We start from the raw sequence: 19,705 nt of genomic DNA, 5'->3' as shown, positions 1-19,705 counted from the left end.
CTCGCCTCCATTGTACTGTGGTGAAGGCTGAAATCTCAGAGTTCGCTGTCATGTTTAGATGTGTGCTTTTCCACCTTCTGAGCAGCCAGCGGTTATATTTAATATCACAAAAGCATGACAGTCATTTTGCAGAGACTGAACTTCCATCACAGTCAACATTACGTCTGATTTTATTGCTGTCAGTCAGATGGCCTATCTCAAGCCAGTTTCAAGTTTCTGCATGGTGATTTTTATATGATACTAAAATGAATGGAAATCAATGGCTGTGAAAAGTCCCATGATGGTTCAGATGCTTTTTAGAGGTGTTTGCGGCCTATCAAGATTATAATTGAGATTGTTTTTTGACATAAATATGGTCAAATATGATTTTATTTCATATTTTCATTGTAGAAATATGTTTTTCATAACCCAATGCTGGTGGAGCTCTGGTCATGAGTGGAGGAACAGAGAGAGGGGGAGTGGGAGCAGAGGGGGAAGGGTGTTTGCCCCCTGCAGGGCTGCTGATGGATGCAGAGCTCCTGGGGTTAAGGGGAGGGCAGCCAGGCCCTGAGCCAGGGTACAGAGTGGCAGCTACCTGCCGCTCATCACACACACACACACACACACAAACACACACACTCTCTCTCTCTCTCTCTCTCTCTCTCCCTCTCTCTCTGTCTCTCTCTCTCATAGCTGTGATTACAGTTTTTAGTCAAAGACTAACACTCTTCTCATGCATCACCTTATGCACACTTACCAACTTCATATCTCACATGCATCCCCCGCCCTCCACACAGACACACATCAACACACACACACTGATGCTAATGCTAATGCTAATGGGAGGAAGGGAAGGAAACGGGAAAGCAAATCATCTGGCAACATGAAGCCTGTCAGTGGAATAGATAACAGATGAAGTGACTCCAGCATATGATGGAGACAAAGCAGAGCTCAATTCACAGCTCCACACTGTCTTTAATGCCATCATATTCCACCATCAAGGACACTGGGGGCGACTGACTCTGGCGACACCTAATCATCTCCTCTGCAGCGCCCACTGGTGGGTCAACAGTGTATGACAGACTGACAGTGAAACCATCCTCTGTGGTGGCAGGGAGGCTGTGGGTTGTTTGAGATGTCAGTGAAACAGTTTGGATATGGTTAGGCTGATAATTCTTCTCAAGAGGTATTGAAGCTAATATAAACATTTAGTCATAATTTAGATCACTCTTTCATAAAAAAGGACCCACCAATCTTAGCTCTGCTAGCCTCCACCTTCCAGGTGCTGTAGCAGCTGTGACTCTTTTTACACTACAAACACAGATGAGTGATGTTCTCAGGAGTCCTCAAGCCTTCACAGCTAATTGAATGACACCTTAAATGTTGTTTATTAATCAGACTGTGCTGAGTTTCTGTGTCCTTGTTGTGGCCGATACTGAGCAGACTAATTAATGGTCAGGTCAATCAATAAAATCTAACTGATGTAATGGCTGTGTTGAATGGCTATTCTACAATAAAAGGGGATGGGTTGCAGATAATTAATGTGGCACATCTCTCGAGTCAAAAGCTGAATGGGCCTCTTTAATGTCAGTGGCCAGGCCGTGATGTGTGAATGTCCCATAGGCCTACTGCTGCCTGCTTCATGATTCACTCTGCCATCTTCAGCAGCTTTGCTATGCAGAAGTTTGTTTGATGTGTTTCTCTGGATCGTTCCAAGAAGAAGTCTTTAAAAACCTGTTTGACACTACAGCTGAGTTCAATCTTACAGAAAGAAGAAGCTGCTCTCTTTATCAAATAAAGGGCGTGGGGAGGGGTTAAAAACGCTAATCGCCTGTAATCCTTTTAATGTGTCTCACACTTTGCTCTGTTAATACACAACGCTGAGTCGCTCCAGCTTCGCGGAGCGCATCCCAAAACTGGAGTATTACAGAGCATTACCGGGCATGAGAGCAGAGGAGCGATGAGCAGCGGGGTCTGGGGGGGGGTCATGAGGTTACAGCTGACCATTCATCACAAACAGCTGATGTGCTCAGGAGTGTGTCATCATGAAGAGAGGCGGTCATTTTTTCATTTTCGTGCTTTTTCTCAGACTTGTGGCGGCATTGCGCGGGGCAGACCAGACTCCTCCTCGCCTCTTCCCCCCTGCCAAGTGTGGACCGCTCCTCAGGTAGAGATGTTTTAAATGGGGGGTGGGTGGGGTGGGGGGGACTGGGGTTGGGGCTGTCCGCTTTTGTTCTGCAGAAAAAGGGGGCTTGTTCTTAGCATATCAGCCTGCCATTTTAACCGGGGGTGTGTGAGCGCCGAACCAGAGGCTTAACACGGGAGTGGTGTGGGATGGGAGCAGAGAGAGGAGAGAAGGAGCGTCCTGCCTACAGTCCTGCCACAGCCGAGCGGTGCAGCAGCATCGAGCCATAGCGAGAGCGCCGAGGAGCCCGAGCCAGCCCCGTCCTCTCTGCAGCGGGATCACACACACCTGAAGGAGTAGCCCACCACAGGGATTACAAACTGGGACGAACAGTTTGACAGCACGGACGAACTTGTTCGTAAAAATAGAACAAAACCCTGCAGCGCCTTTCCCCAAACTTCAACGCACAGCTCCGCTTCTGCAAGTGCACTTAGACTTTGCGCAGCCGCCTGACAGACGTCTTTATTTTCTCGAGAAACGGTCATTAATCACTGTTCTTCAGTGGTTTCAGCAGCAGGAGCTTCCCTGTGATGGACAGTGATTTGATGAAGAATGTGTCCGCTGTGCGTGCATGAGCCTCTCTGTCAACACCTCTGACCTTTTAGTGGATTTTTGATTTCTATCGAGATCAGCTTTGAAGGGCTCGTGGTCAGAATTAACTGGAAGAGCTTTCACCTCCATCCAACATGCGACCCATCCCATCCAGACTCAGCTATCTGTAAGTGCTTTTCCACCGCCACTTCCTCTCTTTACGCACTGTTAATGCTCTCTCACGCAGCTCCGAAGTGACTTAATGCATGTTCTTATTCTTCTTTGCAGGTTTCTACACTTATTTGCATTTTGCTACTATGCTCAGGTATGTCACCACTTTTATTTCTTTCACATGAATGTTTTTGGAATGTGCCTTCTTTAAATTTTGGGTGCTAGAATAAGGCTTAGCTTCAAAAATCTCTTAAACATATGGCAGTCAAAGCTTGTACAGTAACAGCGAGAGGAGGAAAGGTGAGGGATCATCATAACATTATGTGATACAACAATATCGGATGGCTCCCACGGTGCGACGGGCAGCAGGGCGCGCGGCCTGCTGGCAGGTTGCTGATGAACATACCGGCCCTGGCACATGACGCGCGGGCACAGACGGGGCATCGGGGCAGAGGGAAATGCTTGCAAGTCTTGTAAAAAATGTCGTGGGGTAAAAAAGAACCAGGGCCAATGTTTCCGACAGCAGCAGTCATTCCATCACTGCGGAGCGCGGCGGACAGACAGATCGAAGTAAAGAGAAATAAAATAAAATAAAAATCAGACTCAATACATTGTTAAAGTGTGTTCTGTTAGTTCCTACAATGAAGATGGGAAGTCGAACATTTATCCGGCTCACAGTGTGTTTTTGCTCTGCGCTGTGGCGCACATTCTCCTGTACGCACAACCTGTAATCACACCGCGCGTCTTTTTTGGAAGCTGATAATTTCATTTGGCAGTGACTCTCCTGGAAATTGTTACACTTGTCATTAGGAAAAAGAAAAACGACAACAAGCTGTTGTTGCGTCGGGCTATCTTTTGCCTCTGTGTTTAAGTACTTAAATCATTTCCTACAGTAACTACAGGACACACAATTGACTCAGTACTCCAATCCTGATTTTTCTGCTTCCTGGTCAGTTTAATGTCGGCAAAAGTTAATAAATAGACAAATAAATAATAACAATAAATGTACATATACTGATGATTGTGATGATATCTAATTTCTGACAGGTAACCAATCAGTCCCCGCCTAATTTCACGCAGCATGTAAGCGAGCAGAGCAAAGTGACGGACCGCGTGAGCCGCAGGTTGATCCGGATATACCAGCTGTACAGCCGGACCAGCGGCAAGCATGTGCAGGTCCTGCCCAACAAGAAGATCAACGCCATGGCAGATGATGGGGATGTACACGGTAAGAGAAGACACCAACTCCTTCTGTTGTACCATCACAAAAAAAGATAAAAAGAAATTAAGTGCAATTTTCCGAGATCCCTGAAATGTGAACGGAAAGAGGATCAATTTGATTTCGTTTCTAAACATTTTGCAGGGGTAGTTTTCAATTTTTTTTTTCTTGAAATTTCGCACCAATACAAAAAACTGTCTGGATTTATTTCACATTAATTTTCCAGAAGTAAAATCCTACACTTTGTGCACACTTTGTGTTGGCTCACTCTCTCCGTAGGGCAATAAATGTATTCTATTTTACTATTCAATTTTTTAGTTCAATAATGTATCCTTCTTATTTTATCGTTATTACAATATAGATTAATTTCATTAATTTTATTTCTGAAAGTATTTTTTACTTAGTCATTAAAATTATTCTCCGCATTTATTTCCCGCCCTCTCATGGCTCAAGGCCAGTATTCTAATGTCACTAAAGGCAAGCATTTAAAGAGCAAACTACCTGTTATGTAGAAAATATATCAAAAGTAATTCACCTTAAAAGCCATATATTTAATTCCAATGTTTTTATTTCTTTCATAAAGACATGTAAACCCAGTACAACGAGGGATGGTCTGCAAATCAGCATATTTGCAGAATTTGAATAAATTCTAATTCATCATTCATTCATTCAGTCACTCAGATTTGTCTATTACTGTCATTTCAAGATGCTGAAATTTCCAGACAAACGTGAAACCCCCTATCAGCAGCAATTTATTGCAGCATTTTCCCCTTAACCAAGCAGTTGACTGGTGAAGGTGGTCGACCTTTGCACCATATGTGATCCCAGTCTGTAACATTGGAGGGGAAGAGGCTTAGAGCTCAGAGAAACTGTCCGGTGGATTGTAGATGGTGCTGGAGGTGATCCTCCAGAGATCCTGCAGGTCTGGAAGAGCCATTGGAAGAGTCATCTTACTTCTACCTCCTGAACATTTCCTGCATAGCGCCTTCTCCCCCCTCCACCCCACCTTCAACCCCTCTCCGCCCAGCCTCAGAACCACTCATTGAGCTCTGCAGCTAGTCTGGCCTACAGCTTTTGTTGTATTTAAAGTAAACTGAATTCCAAATAGAACACACTCATCCCAGAGCAGAGCTACTGATAGTGGTGTGTTTGCTCCTGCTGCCTGTGCAGGGAGCTCAGTGGTTTAAGGATGTAATTGTGTGCATGTGTGTGGCCTCAAAAAGAGTGTGCAAGCTATTCAGGTCACCTGAAGTCAGCTTCTCTGAAATGAGAGAGAGGGGACTATGAAAGTGTGAAAGGGGTGTGTGTGTGTGTGTGTGTGTGTGTGTGTGTGTGTGTGTGTGTGTGTGTGTGCGTGCGTGCGTGCATCCCACGTCTGAAACAAACCTTGCCCCTCATTCAGCTCAGCTGTAGTTGTTGGTTCTGACCACATATATAACTCTCAGACGTGTCGTGGTTAGTCATTGGGTGGGTTGAAAAGGCCTGACCATCCTCAGAGACCCCAGTAACCCTGTGGCCGACGCCATGGAACCGGTTTTATGAGACAACGTGGATTAAAATGGAATTTGTAAAAGGTCATCTGCTTTTGGCATTAAATGTTCTGGATCAATATCCAGAGAGAATGTCAAATCTCTGCAGTGCAAACACATCACATGCAGCAGACTGAAAATGACCTGACAATAAATACTGCCATTCTGCAAAAGTTAAAAAGCAATGAAATTCACTGTCTTGTTATTTTCTGTTGTTGAAAAGCAATGGATAAATGCACAAAACTCCAAAGTCATGCTCTGTGAACTGTCTATATTTCCTGTTTCTTTCAGTACGTCTCGGGGTATAGAGATAAATGTGGAGCTTTATGTGTGAGGTCAATACAGATTTATTTGAAAAGGAATTCTTGATGGGACGGCCAGGATCGCCTCTTTAGCTTTCAAAGAATCAAGAGACACGTGGTTTTATCATTTTGCAAGAATTTCAGCTTGCATAAATCCGCAGGAATGGTCCCATAGGTTTTGGTGTGTGTGTGTGTGTTTGGTTGTCAGGACTGAGAGTATGCATGCTTGGAAACACAGCATTTCTGCATATGTTGTTAATGCTTGTATGTCCACTGCACTTATGTGCTCTGTTAAGTCAGTCATTGAGGACAGGCACTGAAAAGACACCTTTTGCTGAAATGACATGAACCTTTTGCCAACCATCATGCTCTCAGCTGCAGTTGCTAACAAAACTCTTTTCGTTTGATTTCTTTAGCTAAACTCATCGTGGAAACGGACACATTTGGGAGCCGAGTGCGCATCAAGGGAGCTGAGACGGGTTTCTACATCTGCATGAACAAGAGGGGGAAGCTCATTGGCAAGGTGAGGAGAAAAGTTGACCCCAGCCACCAGAAGCAGAGGCTGGCAACCTTATTGTAGCTCAGGTCAAAATGTCAACTGCTGTAGCAGCACAGCTAGAGGAGTTAGAGGAGGATTAAGTGTGTGTCTTTTGCACTTCTGTGTTGAAAAGCAAATTGTTGAGAGCAGAAGCTGAATTGCTGAGGCAAAGTGTTGAGAGCAGAGACATCAAAATGATCCATTAGTGGTTCATTAGCTTTGGTGCTCCATGCAAACATCTCAGACTACATTTTGTGAAAAGTAAAAGAATGTCATAGAAGCTCTAAACCATAATAAAGGATTCTAGAATGATCTGCAACTAAATGTACGAGGTTTCTGTTGAATAGAGGACAAATTCACAGTAAGCAGGAAATTAACATAATTTTGAACAAGATGGGATTATTTATGACCATATGAATCAAACGACAAGATATTGTGTACGGCTACGTATCACTGCACAGCAGATGAATACATTATTCCTCACCTAAAATATAGATCCAAAAACAACCCGAGGTACATCAGCTTTCATGAGTTTATGAAATAAACATTAAATAAGGTTTATATAAATCCCTATAAAAGTCAAAGCCTGGTCAAATTGAATTGAACAGCATTAACAAGTGAAGCCAAACCCTGATGCAGCTCTTTCATCTTCCCAAATGTGTATTTGTCCGCAGCTGAAAATAGTCCAGAACAACTGCACTCTTTCCTCCTGAGTAACATTTGTTAAAAACTATAGTGGCCCGCTGTTTTATGAAATTCCTCAGCCTTTTTTTTTAAACTATAGACAACATATGTGCGCACTTAGGGCTTCATGGGATTAATTGGCTATAAGGAAATTCATGAATAATTCCAACCTGCAGATCATATCTTCAAATCCACTGGTAGCTTTCATCAGATGACAGTAGTAGCCTATTATTCTATATTGACATTTGCACTAGTTTAACTAGTTTAACCTTTGAGATATGTGTGTTTGCGTGTGTGTGTGTGTGTGTGTGTGTGTGTGTGTGTGTGTATGTGTTGCTGTCATGAGCAGTAAGAGAATGTAAGGTGTTTTCCTTCCTTGCTAATCAGACTGTTTTGGGGCTAATGTGCAGTAATGAGAGTAATGTGAGAGCTAACCTTACACAAATTTTGGATTAGTTTTGTACAATATAAGGCTTCAGGTTAGGGTTTAGTCATGCTGCTGTTGCTGTTATGTGAATGTGTAGGTGTGTGTTTCAGGCTTATCTCACTGCCCCTCTCTCACTGTGACGACTAATAAACAGAGTTGCCAGCCTCTCTGCAGCCCCCCACACACACTCCCCTCCACCCACCCAGCACCCTGCCTCGTACACCATCTGCCCCTAGCTACCGGCCCAGTCACAGCCTGCCCCAGCCCCACTGTGTGTGTGTGTGTGTTTGTGTGCGTGTGTGCGTGCACGCGTGTGTGCTGAAGAGAGAAAGAATGAGAGTGTGTCTTCTGGGTGTATGCATGTGCACATGGGTGTATCATGACTATTTTTAACACACAGTTTTGTCCAAAAAGGTGGGAGCTTGTTACAGTAGGCTAGCACTGTGTTTCCAAGTCCAGTTAATACTGTGTCAGCTGACCTTACTGTACATTTTGTCACTGATGCAAGTTGTATAATGTTTTTATTTGAAATCAGCGATTGGAGGTCACACTTCACCCACCTTTGCCTCCGTTTTATCCCTGAGCTGAACTGTTGCCCAAAGTCAGCAACCTGATCTATTGGGGCCTTAACTGAACACGGCAGATAATTGATGAGATGTATTTAAGGATCTATTGATTGATATTCAATTCAGGCAGACACGGTCAGTTAAATTTAGCCACAATTGCAACAGGAGATCAAACCAGAAGTGAAAGTGACACTTGGGGGCTGATTGAGGCTTTATGGCTAGAGGATCTGTCCTGCAGCTCCTGACACCACAAGAGCTGCTGGATGTTTTCTGAAGGGGGAGAAGAGTCATCGCTTACTGTCATCCCCCTCTCTCTGATCTGTAATGACTGTAGCATATGCTGCATGTATGAGGGGGGGGGCTGAGTGTGTGTGAGTGTGTGCACATGCAGGGGGCAGGCTGCACAGGGAAACCTCTATACATCTGATATTTGCCATCTGTAAATCTTCATCGAGGATCTTCTCTAAACATTCCCACTAACTGTTTTTTGTGCGTGTGTGTGTTTTTGCAGAAAAACGGACAAGGCCGTGACTGTATCTTTACTGAGATCGTTCTGGAGAACAACTACACAGCGCTGAGGAACGCACGCTACGAGGGCTGGTACATGGCCTTCACCCGCCGCGGGCGGCCGCGGAAAGGCTCGCGAACGCGCCAGCACCAGCGCGAGGTCCATTTCATGAAGAGGCTGCCGAAGGGGCAGCAGCCCGCCCACCCGAGCCACCACCGCCCTTTTGACTTCATCCACTACCCCTTCAGTCAAAGGACTAAACGTACACGATATTCATCAGAGCGCTGAGGAGGGGGAGGAAGATAGAAAAGACAGAGAGAAAGAAGAGAAACTGACAGACTGACTGAAATACCAGCAGCCGACACACTCCTCTACTCTCCAAAAAAACCTCTAGAGACATTTTTTATACTGAGTATTACTATATCTTAATGTGTAGTTTGATTTCTATTTTTTCTCAAAGTAAAAAAAAAACTGTTAATAGACAAAAAACATGAGAAATCTATTTTTGTACTCCAGACTTAGTACTGACCTGTGTAAAAAAAGACAAAACAAAAGGAAAAGTTTGTTCTTAGATGCACATTACTCATTGTCTGACTTATCGGGGACATCTTAGTAGAGTGCATTGTGGTGTTTTTGTTTTTTGTTTCTTTTTGACCAGTGGAGTCATTTTTTTGGACTCTCGCCTGCTGCTCAAGGAGACTTGAAGGGCCTTGACTGACCGCACTGCCAGTTAACGTTGCATTCAGAGACATAAACTGTCACACACTGCGTTGGAGAGCACCAGGGTTCAGTAAATGTTGCATAAGCATGCGGTGGTACATCTGCAGTGTTTAAGCTTTCTGCTGGATGCTGGGTAACGTCTGGGACCATTCTCTATCTTTCTCAAACAGTTCAAGCAAACAGAGCTTTAACGGCATCTGATGGAACAATGTGGCAGCTATATTTGATAATCACAGGTTTCCTGTTCTGACTGTAATGTTGATTTGTACAAAATGCATTGAAGTGTGAGGAACCCCTTAACTCACCCACTACCCCTCACCCTCGTGTGTTGTCGTTGCCCCCTGAATGTCTGTTTTTATACATATATAAATATATTTTTATTTGAGGATGTGTAAAATAATTTTAAGGATGGAATATTTATTTAAAATGTGTAATAAATGTACATTAAAATACTGATATTAAACTCTTGTTTGGTACATTCTTGCTTTGGACCTCTCTGTGAAAGCCTGAAAAGACACACAAATTTGCTGAGCAGCTTTATCCTCTATGCATATGTACTTATGTATGTAAATATGTTTTAGCTTAGTGTTTAATAGCACCTACACCAAGCCTGCAAGATCTACAGGAAATAAAGACAATACATTTGTGCACACAAATTACTTATTTATGCTATTAAGTGGAGTGCAAAACAAAGCAATAAATAATATTGTTAACATTTAAACGTATGTTTATGGGATATAATGGAATGAACATACCAGCACAATCTGAAATAAATGACAGGTGTTGGACCATGGATGGACAGTCTCATCTAAATGAACTGCTTGGATTGAATACAACATGTTTGAAGCTATTATCTGTTCATTTCTGTGCACAAATGATTAATTCACTGACTGCTCACTAATTACATGTCTACAGCTGTGCACACTAATTATCAAATGGAGAGAAAGATATATTTATTTGTGTGCACAAATTTTTTTTTTCTCTGTCAGGCTCCCATACATTTGCTGCTCGAATTGCTTGCTGTGTATTTTAATACCTGTTTTTAATATAAAAAGTTTACCTTGAAACAGAGGCTGGAAACTGTTAGGAAGACTAAAAATCACTGTGAATTAACAATTACTGCATCATTTCCTGGCTATGTGTTGACAAACAACATCCATCCACCCAGTACTTATGCATGCAGAGTCTCCAGCTATAAAGCAAGTTGCCAGATTGCCAGCACAGGTTTTTGTCTCTGTGCAGACCAAAGGAAACTAAATTGTGGCGTCAAACAGGAAAAAAATGTGCTGCCCACAATAGAAGAAAGAGATCCATGATAGACTTCTGGAGCAGGTACTGAAAGGGATTGAGATAACAATCCTCAAATTGAACAGAGCTAAATATAAGTTCAAAATGCAGCAGATTTGCTTCTCTGGGCACATTTTTGATGAGAGTGGCATGAGACCTGAGTCAGACAAAGTCTGGGATAGAAAATCTAGCACAACCTCAAAACAAGCTCTAAAACCATGGGAACGGGGTAAGAATTCTACCTTTTCTGAACCCAGGAGACAGTGTTCTCATGAAGCACTACAATGAGAAATAATGGACATCAACAGGTACTGCCCGAGGGGCCAGTTCCATTCCTAGATCTTATGTGGTGAACATGGCTCAAAGTCAGTACAGTGCGGGTGAAACCAACATCATCTGTTGAGTGCCCCACAGTACTGACACACACACCTACTTCTAAGGAATATGCTATTGTAGAGGTGTTTGATGATTCTGGCACTGAAACAAACAATGATCACACAAACACAGACACCTTGGCTGGAGCAGCTGTTGCACACACAAAGGGACAACTACGATAGACTTGAAAGGGGAAATGTGAAGTAATCAATGGAAGTAACATGTAAGGACTGTCAGAGAGAAGAAAAAATGGTTCATTTTTACTTGTAGTAATTTTGCCAGACAGAATTTTAATTGCATTAGAGAAGATTGTTTGGTGCAGGGATGTTTAAGGAACCCTCAGGAATAAATTCCTGTTGGATTTTGTGTGATAATTGTTGTGAGAAATATATTTCTGGGGGGTGATGTAAGGAATCAAATTTTTGACAGCAATGGTGCTTTGAAGACATCAGTGTAGTTGTGGCGATTCTTTGAGATATGAGATGTTGGCAGCAAGACAGGAGTGGTGTGTTTTTGGTGTTGGAAACTTGCAGGGCAGTTAAATAAATGCAGCTGAGTGTTTAGAACGTCCTTGTTTTTCTTCTTAGTTAGATGTCAAGCAGACACTACCGAATCAAACCTAGCATCTTAACTGTAATGAGAAGAAATCAGGCAGTTGCACAGTCACTGCATCCTGCTATTGTTGGACGCAGAAATAGTTCCTGAATGCAACCCCCCTTAAAACATAAAATATTTATTTTACATTTCCTTTTTAGTACAGTTTAAACAAACGAGACACATGATAATTAGTGATCTTTAGAGGTGATCGGACAGTAGCTGGATTTTTTAACTTTGGACAGAGACAGGCTAGCTGTTTCTCCCTGCTTCCTGTCCTTACACTAAGCCAGACTAATTTTACCCTGACTCCAGGTTTGTGCTTAACACACACTGACACCATCTTTTCATCGGCAAATAAGCATATTAAGAAAAATGTTGAATAACTCTGAAAATAGATCGCTGCAACTTTATTATAAACACACTTTGTGACATGTGGATAAGAGGAACTGTCCTGCAGTCGCTTTTATCCAAACCTCCAGCCCTGTGATCAGCAGATGACCTTCTCCTGAGCCACAGCCACTCTGTTATTATGCACTTAAAGCTGGTCATAAAACCAAAGCAAAACACAAATCCTTATCTATCCTGTGCAAATGAATAGATATGATTAACCCCTTTGTACAATTTTTACAAGTGTTGCTTTATACTACCTTCTACCTACTACCTACACTAAGTCATGACATCTGTGTACAAGGCAATAGCAGGTTGGCTTTTAGTAATGATAACTATGCTAGCCTCGGCTGTTAAATAGTGCAGCATGCAGGCAACCCCTGCAAATCTGACACCACAGCAATCTACATCATGGTTAATTTATTTAGTGTTTACATAATGTCAGCATGTTTGTTAGTTAGCTGTATGTGGTCAGCTATCCATCACTGTCTTCCTGACTTCAGAAGCTACAGTAGAAGCCAGAAGCACTACCAGTACACAGGTCTGAATATTTGCTCCAGGCTTGTAAATATTGTATCTGAAACAGAACTAGTATAAAGATGCAAGCCCAACTTGAACAGAGCAACAAGTAGACCCAAGCTGGAAACAGGAGCCAAACAGACCTGTGACCGAAGTCCAGCAACTGTGGTTGCCGATGCTCTTCCTCCGGTTAGATTGAAGTCAAGCATGTACTCACTTCTTGTTTGAACTGAAGGTTGGCTCCACAACAACATTATGTTCTCTGTTCCCTCCAGTGGTGGTTACCATGCAAATAGTTTAGCTTTTTTTGTTGTTGTTTTTCAGGTTTTGAGATATCTGTCAATACAATGAAGGGCAATAGAATAAAATTTATAGTGCTCAGAGTATTGATGTATGAAATTTATTACAAACATTTCTTCATCAAAATCATCAACCTGTATTTTAGACCCCCATCCCAACTGTAACAAAATACTTGTAATAAAGCCTTTTCTTAAAAAGCCTACAATTGATCCAGGGGTTTTAGCCAACTACAGACCTATATCTAACCTCCCCTTTCTCTCTAAAATCATTGAAAAAGCAGTTACTAGTCAGTTGTGTGGCTTTCAACATAACAACAGTTCATTTGAGGATGTCCAGTCAGGATTTAGAGTCCATAACAGCACAGAGACATCACCGATTAAAGTTGCAAATGACCTTATAATTGGAACAAAGGACTTGGCTCTGTACTCGTCTTGTTAAATCTTAGTGCTGCGTTTGACACCATTGAACGTGGTATCCTATTACAGAGACTGGAACACCTCATTGGCATTAAGGGAACTGCTAAATCCTACTTTTCAGTATGATTTCAGGTTGTACAGGTTAATGATGACACCTCTGTATACACTAAAGCCTGTCATGGAGTTCAATCCTAAAGTCCTCCTAAAGGTTCCTAAAGTCTCTAAAACCAGGATGGGAGCCAGAGCCTTTAGTTATCAAGTTCCTCTCCTGTGGAACCATCTTCCAGCTATTGTCCAGGAGGCAAACACCCTCTCTACATTTAAGAGCAGGCTTAAAACTTTCCTCTTCGATAAAATTTTAGAGTTAGGGCTGGCTCAGGCTTGCCTTGGTCAGCCCCTGCTTATGCTGCCATAGGATTAGATTGTCGGGGAACTTCCAATGACACACAGAGATTCTCTGTTCTTCTCTCCCTCTCCATCTGTATGGATTTATGCCCCTCAAAAGCATATTACTAACTTGGCTTCTACCCCGGAGTCTTTATACTTTCTCGTCTCGCAGGTCCCCATAAAGAGTGGTTGAGCCTGGATTATGGATTATAGCTACATCTCCTGTCATGACCCTGCCTGACATCCACTGTAACTTGTATTAATAGTAGTTATACTACCATTACTATTAGATCCATAGTGATGTATTATGTCAATTTATTATCTGCTATTAATATGTACATCACATACATAAATATATCACATATGTATATACTATGATAATAACAGTTCATATAGCTACAAACCTATTAGAGCTGTCAATGCTGCTATGTTTGCATTTCTGTCCACCCCTGACCCCTCCCTCTCCCAACTGTTCGAAGCAGATAGCCACCGACCCAGACCTTGCTTGGAACTGTTGGGTCTCTGTAGATAAAGAGTTTGGTCTGCACCTGCTCTATATGAAGAGTGTCCTGAGACAACTTCGGTTGGGATTTGGCACTATATAAACAAAATTGAGTTCCTGTTAATCTGGATCAGAGTGCAGGGTCTTGGTGTATCAAACTCTTTTATTAACACATTGAGTTTGTTTCTGTGGTAACATGAAGAGAGACATGGTTAATTGTTGACATGTTATTCCCTGAGTCCGGGATGAAACCACAGTGATCAGTACAGTCTTCCCCCCACCCCATAATAGACCCAGTTTTCCAATCTATGTGAGGGTTGTGTCTGCGCAGCCAAGGATAACCGAGAACCAAAGTCTGAGATGGTGACTGAAAAAGTTCCTGAGTTCTGTATGACCATGGATGTGCACTTCCAGAGGTTCGGTGGTGTGAGTGATGGTAAACAGTTCTTTACCGTAGGGAGCTCTGGCTTGAACCAGAGTTACCAATGGCTCTGATTTAAGTTCCAATTTGGCTGCCAAACCCCAGGCCATCAGGCTCTCATCAGGTCCTGAGTCTATGAGTGCTCTGAGGTTAGTGGTGGTGGCGTGGTGTGTTACCTTGACGGGTAATAGGACTTGTGAAGAACGGTCAGGAGGTGTGAGTGAACTCACCGTCTTGGGTCTTTTAGCTGGACAAGAAGCAACAACATTATTTGACTCCCTGCAGTAGAAACACCGGCCCTCCAGCTGTCCTCACCATCACTCCTCCGGTGTCAGCACTGCCGAGTTGCATGGGTTCAGTTCCCCCTGCTGTGGAGTAAGGTGGAAGTTGATCTGGGAGTGAGTGTAGGGGCTCCAGCCAGCCGGGTGCCAGGGCAGGAGGTGGTTTCTCCGCTGAGGGTCTGTTCCCTCGCCGTTGCTTAAATTTGCGGATTCGGTTGTCTGTCCCAATGGCCAAGGCGATGAGAGAGTCCAGGTCCGGAGGCAGATCCAAAGGGACCAGCAGCTCCTGTATGGCAATTGACAGTCCCTTCAGAAACATGTCGTAAAGTGCTATAGAGTATCAACCACTCTCAGCCGCCAGGGTGCGAAAGTGGATGGTGTAGTCACAAACTGAACCACTGCCCTGTCTAAGCCCACTCAATTCTCTAGCCTTTTCCCTATCTGTGGAACCGGATCAAAAGTTCTCATGAGAGCAGCTTTGAAGTCTTTATGGGAGCTGCAAAGTGGGAAGTCACGATCCAACTCCACAGTCGCCCATACTCCCCATCTTGCAGTCAGGTGTGAGATCATAAAGACAACCTTGGCTCGATCTGTGGGAAATACACAGGGGGAATGTTCAAAATGAATAGAACAGTCTATCATGAAGGCTTTGCACTGCCCAGACTCCCCGGAAAATCATCCCGTGGTGCTCGTTAGTGTGAAACGAGAGTAGAGTTAGTCTTTCAAAATAAAACAGGAAATGAAAAGACAGAAAACCCAAGATGAGACAAACCTCACCACCGTGTGACAGAGTTCCCTGAAAACCTGAAAATCAAATTCATTGGAAGTATCATAATTAAACATTTCTACTTTCCACATCCTGGTGGCTACGTGGATCGAGAAGGACCATGTGACGTTAAATTTCATCATCTTCCCATATCCACTTGGGTCTGCACAGTGAGAAACACGTGATAACATGTATGTGTACACAGACACCTGATGTAGTAAAGCAGAACCACATGTGTATTGTTCGACTATTACTGTTTTTGCGGTGTCACAAAATGTTAAAAAATTAACGTATCAGCAAAATGTCCACCGAAAACATATTTCTCTTGCAACTCTTGCAATACCATATCCACTCATACCAACTGAAGTATAATTATTGTACGATTTATATATTTACTTGACAACAATGTCACAATAGAGTGCACAAATGTTCAGAAAAGGTCTATTGTTGTCTGAGGCTGGTTAATTCAAGGAAAGCAGCCTCCAGACCAAATCAATCAGTAAATTGTTGCATTTTGCCCAAAGATGGAGGGTGTGTTGCTCAACCTCTTCACATCTCCAATCAAAGTTTTGCACTGACCCTGGACCCATAGCAATTCAAGTCTGTACCTGACCCACTGAATTCACAACCCATTGTATACCTCATCTGTCTATTCACCTACTTACAACATTATTGATAGGATCTTTTGTTTTATTTTTTTAGGCAGGTTTGCTGAGAAATAAACATGTACTTCTTCTCTAGTGTTGGTGTTGACTTTCTTAAGCCAGTACCTCTTAACTGAACAGAAAGGAAACACTATGGCCTTTGGTTTTTCCCCACATGAAACCTGACCAGGGAAAGCTAACAGGGAGGGTATTCTTAGTCTGATCCCAACAGGGATAACAAGGTCATTTGAAGTCATGAAGAAGACACCCCCCTCCCCAGCAGATAGCAGCATGTCAGTGTCAGGGTGCTTTGCTGTTGTGGGGATGATACCGCTGTGTTTGTTTTTAGGCTTTAGCTTCCTTCAGGTTCTGTAACTCTCAGTATCTCCACTGTTATTCTTTAATCACCTACCTTTTAACACCCCGGCGTTTTAATCTGATTGAACAATCCCAGCGGGTCATAATGGCCTCTTAATGGTCCACTTCGTGTCATCATTCAACATTCATCATACTTTAACCTGAGCTAAATAACAGTCAGTCCAAGAAACACCATGTCTGCTGAGGAAACCTCTGAATCATTGTGTGTGAGTGACTTGAGTATGACTGGGTCAGTTTCTCTGTTAGCTTTTGTGTTTGTTTGCCAGCAGGAGACCAAATAGTTCCGGCACTGCTGATTGAAAGTTGGCCATAAATTTCCTTCGAGACATTTGTTGCAAACCATTCATTCTCCTCGGTCATACTGTCATACTGGAGTTCTAAGGAACCTGGGACTGGTAACTGCTTACTGCTGGTTTTGGTCAATTTTGTTTTGGTTTAGAGATTTTGTAGGGGTGTCGTGATTTCAATTCCAAATCAAATTCAATCAAAAATCAGTCAAACTGTGCTTTCAGTTTCTATAACTAAAATCAATCTTAGTGTAGTACATTTCAGAAAAATAAGCCAGTGCTACATCACACTTGATATAATGTTGGTTATATTTTTAAAGAAGAATATAAAAAAAATGTAGATGACAGTTGTCAGGGCTTAAAACCAATAATCTGTTCAGCTTTAAAAATCAAGATGTGATAGTCTAACAAAAAAACAGTTCAAACCAAAAATCAAATCGAATTATGATTTAAAAATCAAAAGTCAAAATGAATCGTGGATTTGGAGTCATCACAGTCATCGGTGATCATCTCCAGAGACTCCATTCCCTTGGAGTTCATCTGTGATCATCTCCAGACACTCTCCTCTCCATCTCAAATCCAGCTTCCAAACCACAGCTGCCACTTCCAAAGCGTAATTCACGGTCCCCAGGTGCCTGCCAATCCTTCCTTATCTAGTGTTCCCATAATTTTTTTGCTCCAACACTTTTCCTTCCCTGCAGAACATTGACAAGCTTGACAGCGATATGCTACAGATGTGCTCAATGTCTTTGTTTTTGTATATCTGGATGACATACTTATTTTGTCCAAGTTTGAGCAGGAACATATGCATCATGTTGAGTCTCCAGGAGCCCCTGGAGAAAACAACTCCAACAACCGTTCCACATCACAGAGGTTTCATTCCTGGGGCTCGGGGTCAGCGCTGGTAGTATCCAGATGGAGCCTTCCAAAGTAGGCAATCACAGAGTGGCCCATCCCTGGCACCTGCAATGACCTCCAACAATTCCTGGGCTTTACCAACCTCTACCACTGCTTTATCTGGAACTACAGCTCAGCAGCAACTGCCGTCAGCACCTGAGAAGGTGTTTGGTGAGTTAAAGACTTGTTTCACCTGTTCCCCTATTCTAATCTTCCCAGATCCTTTCCGCCAGTTCATTGTGAAGGTGGGCCCCTCAGATCTGGGTTCAGATCAATCCTGTCCGCTGAGGACCAAAAGATCCAACCCTTTGGATTATTTTCATGCAAAATATGCGCAACACACAGGAGCGAAATACATGGACAGATTATAAGAACCTAGAGTGTGTCTGCTCAGTAAAACGGTTGGATTCTCAACAAGCCAGGCGAGCTTCATTCTTTAACTGCTTCAAATTTTCCCTCCCCTAACATCCAGGTTCAAAAAACACCGTGCTAGATGCCCTGTCCTACCAGTTCCAGTCACAGAAATCTTCTACATCACCAAAAGCAATCCTCCTCACCAAGTGTCACTGGTGTAGTCAACTGGGAAATTGATGACAGGGTGAAAACATCCCATGCTGATTATCCTGCCTCCAGTGCTTGTCCTGATAATCATTTGTTTGTTCCTGCTAACTTCAGCTCTCTGCTCCTCCAGTGGGGCCACTCCCCACACCTTGCTTGCCTCCCTGGGGTGAGACTTACCCCAGCCTGCTGCGCCAGTGGTTTTGTTGATCATTTTATGGAAGGGATGCCAAAGAGTTCATTTATGCCAGTTGAGTCTGCACCCAGCACAAGGACACCCGACTCCCTCAAACTTTACCCATTCCTCACCATTCGTGGTTCCATAAATCATTGCAGCTCATGACTGGACATTAACAACTATACAAGCAAAGTTAACCTAAATAAAATGCAAAGCAGCCTCACCAGATTTTAGTTGGACACTTTAGGAGCTTCTAAACGAAAGGCAGTGGAAGATTTGAGAGTTCTCAGATGAAAAAAGTCTTTGCAACCTTGTTAAAATGGCAAAGAAATTAGAGAAATCAGTCTTAAAACAACTCGAATCAATCATCGAACTCGATCATGTGTTTGTATTCGCTTGAACATGCTAGCAAACACCGACTCTACTCTTTATCTTTTTGTTTCTGAAATTCTCGGTAAATTTCTCGTCCAAAAGTAAATAACAGTGAGACAGGTTAAAAGAGCCTTTACAGAACTGGGGTTGTCTGGCGAAACAAAGATATATGGATGCATCATCAGCTGAAGAGTGATATTTCACATTGTGGTGACTCATTATGTTGCCCAGATGGAGCATGTATAAGGAAAAAGTGCAGGGGTAAAAGTACAGTACCTAGTATGCTTTTCCTCTACTGTCCCTCAGCCCTGCCTCAGTTTCTTTTTAGCTGACAGCAGCAGCAGTTTAAGGTAATTTGTGAGCGACTTGCCTTTTCGTAATTCCTGGAGAAACAACAGTGTCAAAAGAAGACCTCAATTCTTTCAAAAAATCATGCACTAGATCATGAAAAAGTATTCGTTATATCTGAAAAAGTAGTCCTTTACAACAGCAGTTTCATTACACTGCTTTGATGCAGGCATAGTGTGCATTTAAACTGATCAGAAACAGGAACGTTTGTGGTCTCAATTTCAATACCCCTTGTAATAACCAAATCCAATGTATTCCCATGGTTAGGGGTAGCCCTCTTTATATGTTATATAACACCAAAACATGCCAGAACATCTAATTCCATAGCCTTTGAGTCACAAGTGTGATTGATATGAAAGTGCAATAATCTTATCATAAAAGGTAAGAACAACTGATATAAAATCAGAAAACTTTGAAAAAAAAGTGTTGTGCTTAGGGGGTTGATA

General features: G+C 42.7%; 1 protein-coding gene across 1 annotated transcript; it reads left to right on the top strand.

Moving 5' to 3' along the window:
- Positions 1 to 2,850: 2,850 nt before the first annotated feature.
- On the top strand, positions 2,851 to 8,927 carry fgf8a (fibroblast growth factor 8a). The gene is made up of 5 exons (XM_041947639.1): positions 2,851 to 2,882; positions 2,984 to 3,020; positions 3,914 to 4,094; positions 6,333 to 6,439; positions 8,643 to 8,927. The coding sequence occupies exons 1-5, from the start codon at positions 2,851 to 2,853 to the stop codon at positions 8,925 to 8,927; spliced, it is 642 nt and encodes a 213-aa protein (XP_041803573.1).
- The last annotated feature ends 10,778 nt before the right edge of the window (positions 8,928 to 19,705 follow it).

The sequence above is a fragment of the Chelmon rostratus genome, chromosome 11, assembly GCF_017976325.1.
Source record: "Chelmon rostratus isolate fCheRos1 chromosome 11, fCheRos1.pri, whole genome shotgun sequence".
In the NCBI taxonomy this organism is placed as follows: domain Eukaryota; kingdom Metazoa; phylum Chordata; class Actinopteri; order Chaetodontiformes; family Chaetodontidae; genus Chelmon; species Chelmon rostratus.
Note: the sequence above shows the minus strand (reverse complement) of the source record. Positions and strands in the feature narration are given on the sequence as shown.